General features: G+C 44.1%; 2 protein-coding genes and 1 long non-coding RNA gene across 4 annotated transcripts; 2 read left to right on the top strand and 1 right to left on the bottom strand.

Annotated features, from left to right (window-relative positions):
- Positions 1-1,298: 1,298 nt before the first annotated feature.
- Positions 1,299-6,788, top strand: LOC310689703. 2 transcript variants are annotated; one of them, XR_014517599.1, is made up of 3 exons: positions 1,299-4,020; positions 4,489-4,612; positions 5,435-6,788. It is a non-coding gene; the product is annotated as an uncharacterized lncRNA (long non-coding RNA). The 2 variants fall into 2 exon arrangements; XR_014517600.1 differs by having other exon boundaries at positions 4,489-6,788.
- On the bottom strand, positions 6,517-12,848 carry ACBD7 (acyl-CoA binding domain containing 7). Its single transcript, XM_083467603.1, has 4 exons — positions 12,692-12,848; positions 6,947-7,064; positions 6,794-6,856; positions 6,517-6,686 (listed from the first exon to the last, which is right to left on the bottom strand). Exons 1-4 carry the CDS (start codon positions 12,701-12,703, stop codon positions 6,613-6,615), a joined length of 267 nt encoding a protein of 88 aa, XP_083323729.1. The 5' UTR covers positions 12,704-12,848; the 3' UTR covers positions 6,517-6,612.
- A 2,962-nt stretch (positions 12,849-15,810) lies between these two features.
- RPP38 (ribonuclease P/MRP subunit p38) lies at positions 15,811-19,011 on the top strand. The gene is made up of 2 exons (XM_083467588.1): positions 15,811-15,961; positions 17,873-19,011. Exon 2 carries the CDS (start codon positions 17,907-17,909, stop codon positions 18,753-18,755), a length of 849 nt encoding a protein of 282 aa, XP_083323714.1. The 5' UTR covers positions 15,811-15,961; positions 17,873-17,906; the 3' UTR covers positions 18,756-19,011.

The raw sequence follows: 19,011 nt of genomic DNA, 5'->3' as shown, positions 1-19,011 counted from the left end.
AGGATATATACACACTGTAAAAATCGCAATCGTGCTTGCTGATGCTGCAGCCAGAGGCACAAAGCCAGAATCTTAAGGATTTCTTACCCAGTGGCGTAGCGTGGGGGGTGCAGGGGGGGGGCCCGGCCGCACCGGGCGCAACATGGGGGGGGGCGCTCGCACTCGCAGCTCTCTGCCCCTACCGGGTTAGGGGGCGCAAATTACTTCCCTTGCCCCGGGTGCTGACAACCCACGCTACGCCACTGTTCTTACCGCTGCCAAAACTTCTAATTATGGATCGCATTTGAGTCCGTGGGACACACCATGGTTTGGGGAGGGTCCCCTCTGGAAACTCAGAAGATCCATGCTATTTAAAATTTTGCACCATGGAACCCCCGATGCATGGTTTTCCCAGTGCAGTCTATGCGCACTGATGTGATCTGATATGTGATTCTTTCCCCCTAACAATTCTTTCCAGGTTACTCCCTTCAGAACTTTTCTTATAGATGTCTTATGTGTAGATTTTCTGATCCTAGGTATTAGAGTTCCTGTTAACCTAGCAGTTTGAAAGCATGTCAAAGAGCAAGTAGATAAATAGGTACCGCTTTCTGTGCACTGCTCTGGTTCGCCAGAAGCGGCTTAGTCATGCTGTACGCCAGCTCCCTCGGCCAATAAAGTGAGATGAGCGCCGCAACCCCAGAGTCGGTCACGACTGGACCTAATGGTCAGGGGTCCCTTTACCTTTACCTTAGGTATTAGAGTTTTTTGGAAGTGACATTATTCAGAAGAATACAGACATTAACAAAAATGCAAGAAGACTGCAATATACCGCAACCATAATTATTACCACATCCGTACTACAGATTGCAAAAGGTATGGAGGTATTCCCATGAACAGTGTATATAAATTAGTCAGCACATCTCAGAAATTTACTTCCGGTGTTGTATTAGTAAGGATATTAGCGGGGCCCTCTACAGCATTTCTAATACCAATTATATAAGTAACACAATCAAAGCTAAAATTAAGCCTCAGCTGAAACTGGTGTGTGTGTGAGAGAGAAATCTTGTTTGCTCCAAACTTCACAATTTTAGTTACTGTTCTGAAGCCTTGCAAAAAGAGGGAAATGTTCACCCATTCAAAGTGAAAGTATGAAGCACCGGCCTTTCTCCAAGCTGGCTTTGTGACATCATCATTTAGCCAAGTCTGATTGCCTGCAGGATAATGTGACATCATCACATCAGGAAAAGGTAGATTCAAGTTAATTTCCAGTCTTCATTTTGCACTACGGTGAGAAGGCATCTGCCACATATAAATGTTTCTTGGAAGTGTGGGCCACAAACAAATGCGTAGTTGACAAACTTTATGACAATTCCGACTGCTGAGTTTTGCATCTTGCCTGTTTCAGATGACCAGGCCATCTTTTAAACATATTTGTATCCATATTAATCCATAGCATTTAATATTTCTTAAGGGAACATGTATTTATTTTTATTTAAAGCACAAGCCATTTTTAATACTTGCAAAATAGTCTTGGAGCAAGGCTTTGAAGTGTCAAAGATAATCTGTGCTATGTGGTTTACCTAACCATTTATTTACTTGATTTATATACCACCTTTATCTTCCAAGGAGCTCAAGGCTATCCTACTCCTCATTTCATCCTCACAACAACCCTGTGAGCTAGGTTAGGCTAAGAGATGGTGACTGGCCCAAGGTCACCCAGTGAGCTTCATGGCTGGGTGGGGAATTGGACCCTGGTGGTCCCCCACGTCATAGTGCAATACTCTTAACCATCATGCCACACTGGAAGATTAATACAAACTCTAGTGAATTCATTCCCACTGAGATCCCACTGCTTAAATAACATTTTGTTGTGAGGATGAAATGAAGTTCTGGAACCCAGCTTATCTGACATTGACATATATAATTATTGTGCCAATGTGGAAACCTCATTGTTTGTTGGGTCACTGCCACCCCCAAACATGGCTTGACTGTTGCAGTGTGGCAGATCATCCACAATTGGCTCTCATATGTTGTGTTAAGTTTATTCTGGTTTTTGTTTTCTCTTTTTCTACAATATGGACCCACTGGTCTGCTGTACAGTGTTATATTTCTGCCAGTCAGTCATAAAAACATAGGAAGTTGACTTGTACTACACTAGTTTAGAATTGTGTGGCAGGATTTCAAACAACAGTCCCTTCCAATCCCAGCCCTACCTGAAGACACCAGAGACCTCCTGCATGTAAAATAGTTGCTCTACCAAATGAGCTATGGAGGTTCTTCTCAGTTATTTATCATACTGTGGCTACTTGATCGGTAATTAGTCAAATGTGGGGTAAAGTAAACAAACCAAGTCAGAAAACCAGTCTGAAAATCTCCAGTTTCTACACTCCCACCAACTTCCTTCATTTTAGATGTGACTTGTCAATAGTTCCAACAACCCCACTCCAAATCTGGAAGCTTGTGTTTCTTTGATTAGATCTTCTCATGGTCTTCCAACTGCGGGTGGCCTCGCATCCAGTCTCCCATATCTGTATTTCCAGTACTAGAAGTTTATTCCATTTGCTTCTGGTGTGGCCTTGCCTTGCCTCTTTTTTGTCCTATTGACAGACGTGACTTTCATAGGATTGTAGAACTGACACCCACTATATCCAAATTGATTCTGGTTTGTACTTCTCTTGAAAAAGGATCTATGGGGATTGGGGGAGGGCTTTCCACAGGGGGTGTTTCAGGTCTGTCTGCATTTCCAGCATCCATCTGTTGGCAAAATGCCTAGGTGTTTAAAGTTAACTGGTGGTCCAGCAGACCTGATGCAGTATTTTTTTGTTGAATCAACCTGAGCATATCACATCAGTGTCTTTCCTCAACTAGCCTCCACCTACCAGCCAACTTTACAACCAGTCAGGGAGCGGCTGCACCTACTGTTGGTCTCCCTGCCTTCCACCCCACCAGCCCCAATGAGCACCAGCAACCACTGCGGGGATGGTTCAGTTAGTTCCAGCTCCCCGGTGTATTTCCACATAGTCAAGCAAAGGTACGTGAGGTTTAAGTGAAGCACCCACGAGAACAGCAACCTCTCACAGTCAGACTGTAGGGCATGTTGCAGCTTGAATGTCCAGAAGATGGCAGTGTTGCCTACAACAGTCGCAAGTACGGTACTTTGAAATCCTTTGTCCTTACCAGAGTTTCAGCAGAATCTTATACTATGTTTAGTTTGTCTAAAAGATGTCGTTGTTTTCTTTCAAACCATCCTCTGCATTTGACTTCTTTTCCTACTTTAAAAAACAAAAACGTGTGTATTGGCAGTTTCTGAACTTCTAAGTTCTGTCTGTTGGTCATAGCCGCAACAGTGGACATCATTTATCGCACTATAAATAAATCAGGATGTTTTGCCCAGCAAGTTGGATGAGTATTTGTGACTCCATTAACCTGCTTGCGATAGCCAGACAGAGCATAACTGATATTGTAGAATGCCGAACTTGCAATCTAAATTAGTGACTTTTAAATTCTGTGTGTTCAAGAGAACGAGAGAAACAAAATAGAAATGAAAAAATATATATTCAAAAGCAAGGTGTAGAGTCAGATTTATGTTACTTTTGTAGTTGGGTTGCAATATTGATGTACTGAGCTAGGAGAGACCTACCTGCTGATTCCATCTCCTGCTATCAGTACTCCTGCTATGACATCACACTCCCAATAGCCTCGTTTTGGGGGGGGGGTGAAGTCTTTAACCATATTTAAGGGAGCCTTTAAACATTCAGAAAAACTTGGGTCACAAATGGCCCTAGCAGTGTGACCAGTTGCTGCTGCACAGGCTTGCTGCCCATCAAAAAAAGGACTCACCAATGCAACCTCGCTACTAATGAGCTTCTCTCCCAGGCAGTAGCAATGGTATATTTACCAGAGTTTTTTTTTTTTGCAGGTACTGATGTTCACTGCAGCCTTTAAGGTGATGGCATCATGGCCCTGGCCAATGAGGATTTTTGCCCAGCCTGGGAATGTAACTGCTAATGTAGATTATCAATACTGCTATTATTACACCAGGTAATACCTAAATTGGGACGCGGGTGGTGCTGTGGGTTAAACCACAGAGCCTAGGACTTGCCGATCAGAAGGTCAGCGGTTGAAATCCCCGCGACGGGATGAGCTCCCGTTGCTCGGTCCCTGCTCCTGCCAACCTAGCAGTTCGAAAGCATGTCAAAGTGCAAGTAGATAAATAGGTACCACTCCGGCGGGAAGGTAAACGGTGTTTCTGTGCACTGCTCTGGTTCGCCAGAAGCAGCTTAGTCATGCTGGACACATGACCCGGAAGCTGTACGCCGGCTCCCTCAGCCAATAAAGCGAGATGAGCGCTGCAATCCCAGAGTCAGCCACGACTGGACCTAATGGTCAGGGGTCCCTTTACCTTTACTAATACCTAAATTGAAGATCTGAAATAGAAGTGGCTCTTCTGAAAGACTCAGTGAATTTTATTTTAAATGAAAGCATCAATTGGTTTGGTTTTTTTTTAAGAAAGGAAAAGATTCATCTGCCCTGAAAGCCCAGTGTTATTTACTAGTTTATTTGTCTGCTTTCAAGTGGCAGTGAAGCTCCTCATATTGCACATGGTGAGACAAAATGGACAGTTCGATAGCAGGTGGGTAAGTATTTCTCAGATTAAAAGTACAATTCACTGCAGAAATTTAGGTAGATATGATTAGGTAGGCCAGGAGAAACATATTAGAAAGCAGAAATATATTTTAGTGTTCTTCTCCCTTTTACAGTCCATAAACAGCAAATCCATTCACTTGAAGACCTTTTACATGGGAAAATTCTCAGCTTCTTACAAAACAGTGAACTGCGATTTTCTGTCCTGTGCAAAGGGCAAAAATTATTAATTTTGAAACATTTAATGGTTTTGTAACAATGAAGCAGCATCCAATTACTGAGTAAAGCAATTCCCATGGCTATCGTGTTGTACTGGCAACTGGAGTTTCCAGTCCCTTTTCAAGGAAAAAGACCAACCAGGCATCAAATGGGCACATTATCATGAATATAGAGTAGGTCCCTGAATGGCTCTATTGAATTTGTTGTGCAAGTCACATCCAATTTCTTTCCAAACTTGTAAACTAAACTTGGAGAGGAAAGCAAGTGTTGAGACAATTGAATCCTTTGTTCAGTAGATGTAAGAACACGTTCCGTTAAAGAGATTCCTGAACTGCAGAATAGTGTTCACTGTGGCCAAAGAAATAAGCAGGCTGTTATAGCGGTTTAGTTCAGAAGCAAGCTTGGAATGATGGGAACAGCTCACTGCAATTTGTTGCATATTTGTATTGCTATGTTGTTTCTGAAGGGCTTACATAAACTTGAACCTCTTGCAATTTACTGTATCTGGAATTAGGTCAGTCGTTCCTTTGGATATTTTTTTTGTTCCTCTGGCAGAGGACCAGGCTAACCATTTCCATTTTATCCCAAACAGTTACAGCTCATGGAAAAAAACACTGAGATTTCAAGAACTGGCTAGTCCACTGAAGTAGTTCAGCACGTCCCACTTCCTACATGGCGAGAAGTTCCAAGGCACTGGGCTGGGATAACCCAGCCAGATGGGTGGCAGATATCACCATCAGCAGCAGCCTTCTTCAATGATTTACCCCACCCAGAACACTCAAAGAGCGTTCTAGTTCCCTCCCACTGCTACCGGTTCAGAATCATTAGTAGGCAACCTCCTAAGCAAAATAAATGTATGCCCAAAAACTTAAGACTCTAAAGCTGCAGTGAAATGAGATAGCATAAAGGCATTTGGCCTTAACTGATCCTTGTTCTAGTTAGACATTGTTCAGTCATGTACATGAAGCCAATGGAGGCCTGTCTTGGTATGACTCTACATGCTTCCCCCAAAACTCAAATATATCCTCCTAAATCTCAAGATGTAACAGAGGTTGATGAAAACTGCGGAAGCAGAGATGATTACTTCACATTTTAAGGACTGTGTCATAAGTTGCAAATACGTTTTGATTGCAATTAGTCTTTTTTATTAATTTTTGCCTGTTAATTGGAATATTTCGTTCTTTTAAAGAAGAAAGTGTTTCGGATAATTAATAGGTAAACTGATTTTCGGGCAAGGAAATTGCATGCAACCAGAAGCAACTTATCACATTTGAGAAGTTTGTGTGTGGTTTCATGTTTCTTTTGCAATGGGTGTGTAGGTGTAAATACATGATTTCAAAACCTTATGCCATCTGAAACGGTCCATCAGTGCAAGGCAGCTCCTATCACAGCCAGCACTGGCAGGGCTGATGGGAGTTGCACTACAGGTTCCCCACCTCTGGTGTCACTAGTTGGAACAAAAGTGCTACCAGTATTTCCTGTAAGTAAAACTAACCAGATGCATTATAATAGCCTAACATCACTGCCGCTCCCAAAGTTGTTGAATTATTATTTTTCTACCGCGTGAGTGCAAACTTTTATATTGACATGGGTAATGAGAAGATTGCTCTGAATATTTAAGTGGCCAAAACCATGAATATTACACTAGCTTAAAGAGGATCCAAAGAAGCCGTGTCCAAAGAAGAAAAAAGTTTATTGCAAATAATGATGTTCACATCAGTCTGAAAATGAGTAGTGCCCTTGCCTTTGAACTAATTGTCCAAAGAAAATCTACAGTCCATATTTCTGGATCATCTCATTTGCTTTAGAAATGTAAGCCTTCATGGCATCTTCTTTTGACATACCTGTAAAGGGGGGGGGGGGAATCAGCTTTATTACTATGCCTTATTTGTTATTTTCCCATGACATTATTTTGAATCAGAATAATAAAGAGCTGTAATAAATCCATCACCTTTCTTCTGGTTCCATGCTTCCCATTTTGCTTTGCCTTTCAAATCCAGCATCCCAGGACACTCTGCCAAAAGATAACAACTAAGTTTCAATAAAAACCACGCAAAGTATCTTTGAAATGAATATATAAACGTGTAGGTATGTACAAAGTTACCAATATTAATATTTCCCACGGTCGACTGCTTGTAGAGTCCATACAGTTCTTTTAGTTCATCATCAGTTGGTTTGGTCTTTAGTTTTTTTACTTTTTCTGCCACGGTGTTGAAGTCGGCCTGAAGAGAGGCAAAAAAACCCCATAAGAATTTCACTTAAAACAGCCATATATTGCTTCCAAGGAGTTTGATGCTTCAGGGAGGAGTCTCTCTGAGTCTCACCTGGTCATGCCAGAGATTGAATTTGAGACCTTCTGAAACAAGACAAATGCTCTACCAGCAAGTTATGCTAAGGAGCTTCCCATGCAATCAGCAGTTGCATGTAGTCAAGTTGTAGCATCGCTTGAATCTCACTCTCTTTCTCTGTGTAAGCTGCAATGCAGATACTGAAGCCACTGGGCATCTTTCCAACTCTGTTCAATATCAGCTCTTTCAGCAAGCTGGGTTGTTTTTTGTTTGCCTTGGTATTTTTCTATTCTTGGGTATAAGGTTTCATTTGAAGTAAGCCAGTTTAATCAGTCTGACATGGCTACAAGAATGTCACATTATACTACCAGGCCAGAATATGCTCGTTTGCGATGGGACCAATATTTAAAACCACTTACTTCTCAGTCCTATGCACGTTGGTTCAAAAGTCCCAATGGACCCGCTCCAAGGAAGGCAGGTATAAAATGGCAGCCGTAATGCAGGTTTATTTCTCTGTAACACTTTAATGATCAGCAAGGGGCTAATTTGGCTCACTGATTTTAAAGCATGTTTATAGACTGGAATTACCTACCCGAGTTTATTTTTGACTAAAAAGCATGGGATTTTATAACTTCCATATCAGTATCACAGTGTTCCACCACAAAACAGGTTTATGCTCATTTTATCCTAAGATTTCTGTCAGGCGGGCTAGGGGGAGCTAGCAGCTTGCCCAGGGGTTAGCAAACTTTTTCAGCAGGGGGCCGGTCCACTGTCCCTCACACCTTGTGGGGGGCCAGACTATATTTTTTTTTGGGGGGTGAACGAATTCCTATGCCCCACAAATAACCCAGAAACGCATTTTAAATAAAAGGACACATTCTACTCATGTAAAAACATGCCGATTCCCAGACCATCCATGGGCCAGGTTTAGAAGGCGATTCGGCCCCCAGGCCTTAGTTTGCCTACCCATGAGCTTGCCAAAAGGCCTCATTTTGGGCTTCATGGCTGCCATCTGTTCAATATTCTGTCAGCTCTACTGATTTTCGGCTTCACCGAGGTCAGAACTACCTTACATGTGAAACACAGATACTGCTGTCAAGCATTCAAGTTCTGCTCCCCTGTTTCTCCCTAATGGGCATGCTCAGCTAGCTTGCATTGTCATATAACCACACTAGTGATGGAACCACATATTGTGAGCAATCAACAACCCAAGTTCTTCTGTCTTTGAGCTGAAAAAAGACAGTTGTCCCAAGTTCAATATTATTTTTTTATAGAAAATGGTTTCCTTCCCATGGGTGGGGGGAGAGAATGGTTTTTGGCTGCAAACAGCTTCTTCTACCCTAATCCTCTCAAGACCAAGTGTGTGGCTTTGATATTTGCACTAATGACAGCTCCCAAGAGCAGGAAGCTCTGGATAAGTGAATCCAGTAACTCAAGGAGAGAGCAAGTATACGTTTTTGTGAATTAGGTCCTAGAACAGACAATGATGTTTTTAAAAAGAGAAACGTATGGGACTGGAAAAGCTATTTTTCAGTTCTCTTTGTCAGTCTCCAAGAATCACAGATCATGTTTCAAGAATTCTAAATGAAGAACCTGACTAGTTTTAAATATGCATTTATATAACGCACTGGCTACTTTTCCCACACAAAACCCCCTTAAAAATAAAGATGCTAGTCTAGAGTCCACATGGTTTAGCAATCTCCTTTCCCCTTTAGAGCTGAGCTAATTTTACAAAACGCAAGACATGCCCAGCATCTTTTTATTCTGCTACTTCAGGGTAACCTTGAGTCAGTGTCAATAATTCTCTCATCTGCCTTTGCTATGATTCTAAGTCACAAGAGACGCATTACAGTGATGCAGGAATGGAGATACTGCTCCACTATAGGTAGTACAGCTCTTGTATTGACCCTTCTTTGCCAACAACTGGCATGCATTACCCATGCCCCGATGGTTACATTGCTAAGTTATTTATTTGATTAGCACTGTGAAATCTCCAGGCAGACCTGCAGTTATATGCATGAGCAGTAGGATGCGTATTTTGCGCAAAGCTCATGACACAATGATCCTGCCAGAACTGAATGCCAGTTTGTGGCGAATCAATCGGGCTCTTTCCTCGCAAGTGCTCGAATGTCTGTTATGAGAAATAAAGGTCAGGTTATGCATCCTGACTATTTTAACAAAGGTGTCATAAGGAACCTCTCTCTCCTATCAGAAAGTAAAATACTGCAAAGAAACAAATAATTCAGTATGAAGCTTTCCAAATAGGCAGGCAGCGAGCACTAAAATCCGGACTCTTAATCAACTCATCCTTGGCTCACAAAGATGCAGTCGTCAACTCTTAAATTCCCATAACCTCTCCCCCCACAAACATTCATTAGATGAAACAACTATAGAACATCACTGAAATTAAACAATGAGCTACTGTGTTCCATTACAGAGCAGTTATAACAGGGCACCCATTCATTACTGTGTCCACTATGTGTAACCATAGTATCCATTCATTCATTCATGCTATCCTATTTTAGACCCACTGATACAAATACCGTTACAAATTCAGAGTTGGTTTCCCACCCTTCTGTTGATTAATTCTCACTATTCTTTCTTCCCACATGCTTCTATTAATATTAGAATAGTAGATTTAACTACACCTAGCCATAAAAAGCTTGCTATAAAATTATGGCGAACTATCCGATTCCAGAGAGACGCAGGTGGTGCTGTGGGTTAAACCACAGAGCCTAGGACTTGCCGATCAGAAGGTCGGCGGTTTGAATCCCCGCGATGGGGTGAGCCCCCATTGCTCGGTCCCTTCTCCTGCCAACCTAGCAGTTCGAAAGCACGTCAAAGTGCTAGTAGATAAATAGGCACCGCTCCGGCAGGAAGGTAAATGGCGTTTCCGTGTGCTGCTCTGGTTCACTAGAAGTGGCTTAGTCATGCTGGCCACATGACCCAGAAGCTGTATGCTGGCTCTCTCGGCCAGTAAAGCGAGAAGAGCCCACAACCCCAGAGTCGGTCACGACTAGACCTAATGGTCAGGGGTCCCTTTACCTTTATCCAGTTCCAGAGAATATGAATAGCCAATGGGATTATTACAAACTTGATCACCAGGAGCTGTTTTTCAAGCAATAGCAAGGAGCCAAAGAAACACACTTATACCCAAGTGCTTAAGTTAGTCCAGTAGTTGTTTTTTTATATACTTTGAGCAGCAATTGCCTGCCCACCCCCAGCATGCACATCAAATGTATAAAAGACATTTCCCCTCCCTAAAGAATCATCCAAACTGTAGTTTTTAAAGAGTGCCTCATGTTGTAGGCCTGTGAGGCGTAAATTAGTTCCAGTGATTTTTTTCCAGGGACCAGAGAATGCACTTTAAACCCAGTGATTTATACACAGCCTAAATCATTGGCCTTAACAGGGCATGGGGTCCCATACTGGTGTTACAGGAGGAGATGACAAGTGTGGTGGGAAGATTAAAGGACAATCAAAGAAAGATTTTAAAATTTTAGTGTAGTATAGTATAAGACTATATAGTATCAAAATATTTTTTTTCTTATTTGCAGAATATGGGTATATTTTCAAAATCAAGCACTGCATGTTTCTTTTTGTTTTCCAATGTATTTCTTTTCCAGTTTCTTTTCTTATCAATTTTTTTAAATTATTATTCTGAAAGTGTGGCCTAGAGGGGAAAAGTTCTAGAACCACTGGCCTAAATCAATGCTTTTAAAAGTACCCTTTGGCTGCAATGCTATCCTGTATACTTAGGAGTAAGCCCCATTGATTACTGGGACTGCACTACTCATAGGACTGCACTGTCAACTCAAAAGTGGTCTGCCAGGGGCAATAGCATGGGAGGGGGGTTGCTATTGTGCAATGTAACCCTGACACCCTTTTCAGCATGCAGACCTACCTGTGCTTTTTAAAGGATACCAACCAGGGTGGCAATGGCTTTGTAGAAAGAAGGAATCCCAGTAAATCCCCCCTCTAGTTAAGAACAAAGAATCTCATACTTCTTAGTGGGGGTGCTTTGAAATTATCTGATAAACTATATTCAGGATTGTTTGCGTAAAGTCACTTATGCACTTGCTCTGAATAGGAGAAAGAATATCTGTATTGTTACAGGGGCACTGAAACATAAAAAAAACCTTAACGAATATGTAATCTCATTAGTTATCCCTAAATATTCTGTAATCACCTTGTGAGCTCTTTTGCAAATAGCGTATTACAGCTCACCCAGAAGGCACAGCTTGATTGCACAATATAGAATTGCCTAAATAAATGTATAAAATAGGTTTGCGACCGACTGTTTGCATGCTGCAGCATCCTTTCTGGAATGCCAAAACTGAGAAGAAAGCCCCTACATGGCCATGCACTTTGGGGAAAAGACATTAATGGGGGGACCCCATTACATCACAAAGATGGCACACAAATATTTTTAAAGAAACAACAAAATCTTAAAATCTATTTACTGTTGCAATTGATGGGGGAAAACTATTGTATTCTAACTGGATGCTAATCACTTCTGAATGTAGTTGTGTTTTTAATTCTACATTGTTCCGTTGCTTTATTACTGTTCTACATCTAGATGGCATTATAAGAGACAAGCTAGCAGCCATTCATTTAAATTGGAGCGGGTGGCTGTGGCTTGCATGTGTGCAGAGAGTCACAAAGACTGCATGTTACACAACAATCATCTGTAGTCCTCAAATCCCCCTTGCGAAAGGTTCGGCCAAAATCCAGGCAGTTAAGCAGAGCTGCTGTGTGCAGAGTTTGAGTACTTCTGGGGGAGGGATTATGATGCTGCTGAATCTGCCTTCACCAGCTGCATCACTTTAGCTCTTCCTAGCCCTTCTCTGCATGATGCTAATGCTGGCCCAGCAGAATAAGTAGGGAAGAGCTGAGGTCTGCACATCAGAAAGAGAAGAGGCTGCGGCTTCCGATCCTAGCATGCAAGTGGAGTGTGTTGCAGTCCTCAAACTTTGCTGGTCCCCAGCCATAAATGCTCCGATGGAGGAAGCTGTAAGTGTTTGTGCAGTCACACTTAACTCGGAGGGGAGACTAGCTAGCACATGCACAAAAAATGAACGTGCAGCACCTAAAGGCAAGCAGTCTTCAAAGTGTCCCAAATCCTGAAAGACAAGACTCTCCACTGCTCCCCTATAATTCTCTAAAGCTGAAACCCCAAACCAGTCCATCAGGCAGCTAGGTCCCTGTCTTGTCCCCAAGCAATTCCACAGATCTTCTGCAACTGTGCACGGGAACTTGCCCAAGTTTATGGTTTCAACACTAAATGGATTGCAGCTCCCATTTGTGTGGTTGGGTGGCGGTGGAGGGACTCGCTTCATTGGATCGAACCGAACCCAGCAGCCTATCCTGCACAGCACAGGAGGTCACTCGCCGGATACTGCTGCAAAACCTGGGAACCAGCAGCCCTCCCCCGCTACTCCTCCCCAAGTACCACTCTCGGCGCAGTCCAGGTCCCTCCAGAAGCTGCGCTCACGCCGCTGCTTCAGGCGCTGCTTCCCCCCCGCCTCCCCGCCCCGCTCCTTCCCTCGAGGTTCCCTTACCTCCAGAGTCATGGTGCACAACCTGCGACGGCTCCTGAGCTCTCCGCAAAGCCCCGCCCCCGTCCGGAATGAAGCCGCAGCTCCCTCTCGCAGCCCTTATTTATAATGCCATCGGCCCAAGCGTCCATTGGACAAGAAGGCACTGTGACGTCGCACCAGAGGCGCGAGCTCCCGAAAAGTGAGCCAAGTAGGTGATGCTACTGCTGCTGCCTCGCCGCCTTGGAAACCAGACCAGCTGCGGAGAGGCAGCGCGCTTTGGTGATTGGCGGCTGGGCTTAGCGGCAGCAGCCCCATCGAGTCGCTAGGCGGCAGTGGTGAGCAGCGAGCGCGAGCGCCGAACGCTGTTAGGCGCAGACCCGCTCGCAATGGGCTGAGCTTCAAGTCCGACATGCAACAAAATGTTGCAGTGTACCATCGCTTCTGACGCTGGGGTTTGGGGATCTGCTCTCCTCCGGATGTTGTTAGACTGCAGCTCTCCTCAGTAGCATGCCTGCAGAATACTCTCCCTGCAAAAAGCCACTGGATCCCCCTTTTTAAAGCCTCAAGGTGGTTGCTTAAGATTTTTTTTTTATTTCCCCATGTTATTATTGTCTTCCAATTAGGTTGACTTATTTTTCAGCTGCCTTTTGTTTATTGCTGATTTATTGTTTCGCCGTCTGTCATACTGTACGTTTTAGTCTATGGTTCGTTTTATTGCATATGTTTATAAGCCTTGTAAGCTGTGTTGCGTATCTGTTGGTTTAAAAACCAGGATATAAATAAAAACACTACTACGACTGCTGAGAGTTGTTAGGAGTTCCCTATTTCCCCCACAGAGCTGCAATTCCCAGAGTTCTCTGGTAAGAAAAAGAACTGATTGTTAAACAGCTCTGTGTATTCTAGCACTGTGAGGGGAATAACGGTCTCCTAAAAACTCTCAGCACCCTTTGCAAACTTTCAAATCCCAGGATACTTTAGGAAAACTGTCCTGAGCTCTATGGATGAAGGATAGTACAGTGGTACCTCAGGTTACATATGCTTCAGGTTACATATGCTTCAGGTTACATATGCTTCAGGTTACAGCTAACCCAGAAATAGTGCTTCAGGTTAAGAACTTTGCTTCAGGATAAGAACAGAAATTGGGCTCCGGTGGCGTGGCGCCAGCAGGAGGCCCCATTAGCTAAAGTGGTGCTTCAGGTTAAGAACAGTTTCAGGTTAAGAACAGACCTCCGGAACGAATTAAGTACTTAACCTGAGGTACCACGGTATACAGATTTACTAAATAGTAATAATAACAAGTCATGACTTTTAAAAGTGGTTGATAGAGCTTTTCAGATAAATGAAACATGTCAAAAGGATAAACAGAAAGGACTCTCCACGGAACTTTCAAAATTAGAAAAAGACTTAATAAGCACAAATAAGAAAACACTCTCTAATATGTATAAGCTCCTTCTTGACTGGGAGGTCAAAGAGGAGGAAGTGAAATGTGTTATGGTGCAGTGGGCTGAAGACTTTGGCTACAACATCCAGATGGAATCATGGGAGAGGCTGTGGAGGGAGGACCTCAAGTTCACAGCATGCTATGACTCGAAGGAGAACTGCATGAAGATGCTCTACAGATGGTATTTAACACCTGTAAAATTCGCCAAGATGTATAATACTAGATCAAACATCTGTTGCAGATGTTTGGGAGATGCAGGGAGGTGGAAGGCACCATGATCCACATGTGGTGGAACTGTAAGAAAATCAAGGGTTTCTAGGAAACAGTTTACAATGAAATTTAAAAAAATGTTTAAATGCACCTTCCCAAAGAAGCCTGAAGCCTTCCTACTAGGCATAATGAATAATGAAATCCCAAAAAGATTAAGGAAAATATTTATATATGTGGTAGTAGCAGCTAGGATCGTTACAGCTAAAATATGGAAAGGGGACTCTGTGCCCACAAAGTTAGACTGGCAAAGTAAAATGTTAGAATATGCTGAACTAGCAAGATTCTGAGACCATACAGATCAAATATTCAACAGAGAGTGGAATATTTATAGAGATTACTTAAAAGAACATTGTAATATTACCAATTCATTGGCAGGCTTGGATTGAGTTTCTGCTTGAAAACAGGAGATTGTTACAGAACAAAAATGATGTACGCATGATGTAATTTTGAGTGCGCATGCATGAGCGGCAAAACCCGGAAGTAACATGTTCTGTTACTTCCAGGTCGCCGTGGAGCGTAACCTGAAAACGCTCAACCAGAAGCTACTTCAGCCTGAGGTATGAGTGTACTCTCTCTCTCTCTCTCTGTGTGTGTGTGTGTAGCACAGGAACCTCTGGCAGCTGGAGGGAAAGGGTGGGAAGGTCTCACGGTTGATATTGTGCACTGATGGGCATTCCATGCCTGGCCAGATGTTGCTGGACTTGGTTAGAGCTGATAACGCCACGGTTGCCAGCTCCATCCCTGCATGGGGCTGCTGCATATTCCTGCACTGCAGGGGGTTGGACTACTAGATGACCCTCAGGGTCCCAACTACAATTCTTCTATGACTCCAGCTCCATCGTCTCTGACGATGCTTGCTGGGGCTTGATGGGAGCTGGACTCCAGCAACGCTTCCAGCAGGGGCCAGCAAAATTTTTCAGCAGGGGGCCGGACCACGGTCCCTCAGACCTTGTGGGGCACCGGACTTCGTTGGGTTTTTTTGGGAGGGGGAATGAACAAATTCCTATGCCCCACAAATACCCCCGAGATGCATTTTAAATAAAAGCACACATTCTACTCATGTAAAAACGAGCGGATTCCCCGACCGTCCGCGGGCCGGATTTATAAGGCGATAGGGCCGGATCCGGCCCCCGGGCCCTAGTTTGCCTACCCATGGCTTAGAGGGCCCCAGGGCCCCCTTCCCCTATGTCTTGGGTTGTGGGGAGTCCGAGGAAACGCTCAGTCAGGAACCAGTACGGCAGAAAGGCGTGACCTTATCCTCGGAGTAAAGCCCCGTCGAGCACAGCTCGCATGAAACCTACGCGAAGACTGTGCCCTCAGCGCCCTCTGGCGGCCGCCAAAGGGGCAAACCGCGGCTTGCGCGTCCGCCTTGTGCCTGGCTTTCCGGGCGCAAGCTCCGCCTGGAAGGAGGGCGGTCCTGGGCCAGGCGAGCCGGGCTCTTCCGCTTCCCTCCACGCACTCAGGAAGGTTTTGGAGGCCGCGGGAAGGAAGCCGGGGTCGCAGCGCGCTCGGCCGCCGGAGAGGAGCCTGAGAGCGGACGCCCGCGAGGGTCGGGAGGAGTCCTGCCGTCTGCTGTACTGGTGGGTTGTTGCCACGTGGGGATGGAGACGGGGGCGGGTTATGGCCAAGTCTACACGTGCAGCGGCCAGAGGTGGTAGCAACGTTTCCGAATGCTTCCAGCTGCCGGAGCAGAGAGAGCAGGCCGGGATTGAGCACGTCTCTTTAACAGGGAAGGTTGGGCTTCGTTTTTGTTTAACTTGCAGAGAGGTGCTTTTTTCCCTTTTACGCTCAAGGAAGCTTTCAAAGAGGCTCATCTCAGCTGTAACCCGAAGGAGTCCTTGCATTTTAGATCCTCAGAAGTGATTTAGTGCAGGGATGCTCATGATTTCACGGTGGGTAGATCTACCTATCAGGGCCAGGAATAAAGAGCCGGGTGCGCGGCACCGTATTCTGAGTCTAGACTTCTGTTTCCCGTTCCAAACCCGAACGAAGATCTTTTTACATAAAAAAGTCCACTCCTGGTTAGCTTTCTGCAGTTCAGCAACATATTTTCTGTGGGGAAAGCCATTATGTTTCTGCTGCTGAAAAATTGGGAGTCAGAAATTCTTGATAAGCTATTGCAAATTACCCAGCGATCTCCCAGTAGATACTAATCCATGGGTAGGCAAACTAAGGCCCCGGGGGCCGGATCCGGCCCAATCGCCTTCTAAATCTGGCCGGGAATCAGCATTTTTTTACATGTGTCCTTTTATTTAAAATGTATCTCTGGGTTATTTGTGGGGCCTGCCTGGTGTTTTTACATGAGTAGAATGTGTGCTTTTATTTAAAATGCATTTCTGGGTTATTTGTGGGGCATAGGAATTCGTTCATTCTCACCCCCCCCCAAAAATATATATATAGTCCTGCCTCCCACAAGGTCTGAGGGACAGTGAACCGGCCGCCTGCTGAAAAAGTTTGCTGACCCCTCTTCTGTCCACTCCTTGAACTAGTGCAGTCCCCTATTTAGTGTAGGAGTCATGCAAGCAGAGTTTGCCTTGCAGCCTCTGTCTCAAGTGCAAGCGACAGATGTTGAGCAAACAAGCAGCCTTCCTAAATCTACTGTTTAGGTATTCTCATCACTTTTTATGCATTATCCTTTATATGTTTTTAGCTTCCTGTTTTACCCATGTTTGTTTTAATTTTCGTCAGCTGCTGTAAGTCCTGCTTCTGGGAAGAAAAAAGCAGGGTTTGAATAAGTAAAGTTGCTGATAGAACAGACATGGTTTAACACCAAGAGATGTTGCACGGATGCATTGAGACAGGAGTCAGATATACAGATGGGTTGTGACATGTCTTCTTGAGAGAGACAAGGGAAGCTTAAATATTGAACTTGACTAGATAGTGCACATTGTTGGCAGAGTCCAGGGTAGTGTTTTGTTGTTTTCATTCATTTGAATGGGGCTAGTCCAGGGAACCCCTCCTGGCAGATTGTAGCCTATATGCAGAGATCTCATGAAATGCAGAAATCGAACTGAATTCACAGATCAGAGAGCCCAGTGGAAAGACACATTTCTGAGCTTTCTCTAGGAACACTCTTTTTAAAATTTGGATTTAAATGTCCTTCTAAACGATACTAGCTTTTCCTCCTAGACTTTTCATTGTTCTAGTATATCATCTATTATTTCCAAAATATAATTCCAAAATATTTCAGCATCAAATGGAAACACATTTGTCGCTTACAACTTTTAGATCCTGGTTGCAAATTTTTGCAGACTCTCCTTTTTGTATAGCTAAGCGTGTAGCGCTGGATATAAGCAACCATGCTTTGTGCAAATGACCAGTTTAATTTGCATTTTCATGGCTAGAAGTTAAGAACCTAGCAGTGCCAAATATGTTAGAAAAATATATATTAAAGAAGCAAGAATGTGTTGGGATGGGGGATGCATGCCTATAGATGCTGTGTATATCTCTGGTTTAGTTTGCATAATTTTTTGCTGCTTTTTCATTCGCAGCTCAGGTTGGCAAACCATACCAAGAGCATCAAAGATGTCCCTTCAGGCAGCAAAGGGATCGTCAGCCCGTAAATCGAAGCAAATGACTGTAAAGACATCTTTGAGCAACCCGTACACTCTGCAGTGGAGCCCTGTGGATGGAGCAGACATGCACTACATATTGGAGGCCTTAGGAGATGTTATGAAACAGACTGGGTTAGAAAAGGTAGAGACTCGGAGAAGGAAGAAACCCTCTTCTGGAAAGAAGCAGGAGAAAGAACAAGGCGGTGGCCAGACCAGCAGACTACTTCAAGACGAGAATTGCGCTGGAGATGCTAAAGCACATGGGTGGACAAACTTGCAAATCAGGAACCAACTTGCTATCGGGATCAATGAAGTAACCAGAGCACTGGAAAAAAATGAGTTGCTCCTGGTGCTTGTTTGCAAGTCTGCCAAACCTGCTATGCTAACGTCTCACCTTATTCTGCTCTGCGCAAGCCGGGCCACTCCAGCCGGCCAGGTTCCACGTCTCAGTGAAAGCCTCGCACCAGTCCTCGGGTTAACCTCCATCCTAGCCCTGGGATTTAAAAAGGACACTGACGCTTTTGCAGAGGTAGCCAAAACCATTATCCCACGAATACCACATTTGGATGTGCCCTGGATTCGGCACGGAACAGAACGTTTGCTGGCCACTGAAGATGCTCATCCGGCGAACTTGCAGGCGGGTGAGGGCACAGAGTCAGACCCGGAAGAACGCTCTCCCAACCATAAGCGGAAAAGAGCAGATTGCGGCAGGCTTGCCTCTCCTGGTACAGCCCTGCAAGCACTCAAGGTTAAAAAAATAGTACCCAATCCAAACAAGCGAAGGAAGCTTCCCAAAACTAAGAAGCGCATTTCAAAGTAATCAATTATATTGGCTTGTTCCCACATTTCTTATTTGCCTGTGTGTGTGTGTGTGTGTGTGTGTGTGTGTGTAGCCAGTAAAAGCTATGTAGCATTAACTAGGCTTGCAGTTAAGAATATATACCAACATTACAAAATTCATATTTGTGGCAAGATATTCAAGCTAATAGCTTGGTACTGGACACATGTCATTTCAGAAAATCTAAAAGTGCTTGGAACAAAGCCTTTTTCTGGATTAAATGTAATTCAAAACAAAA

Source organism: Podarcis liolepis, assembly GCF_965112155.1.
Source record: "Podarcis liolepis genome assembly, chromosome: 12".
Taxonomy (NCBI): Eukaryota; Metazoa; Chordata; class Lepidosauria; order Squamata; family Lacertidae; genus Podarcis; species Podarcis liolepis.
This window is presented reverse-complemented; position numbering and strand designations above follow the sequence as displayed.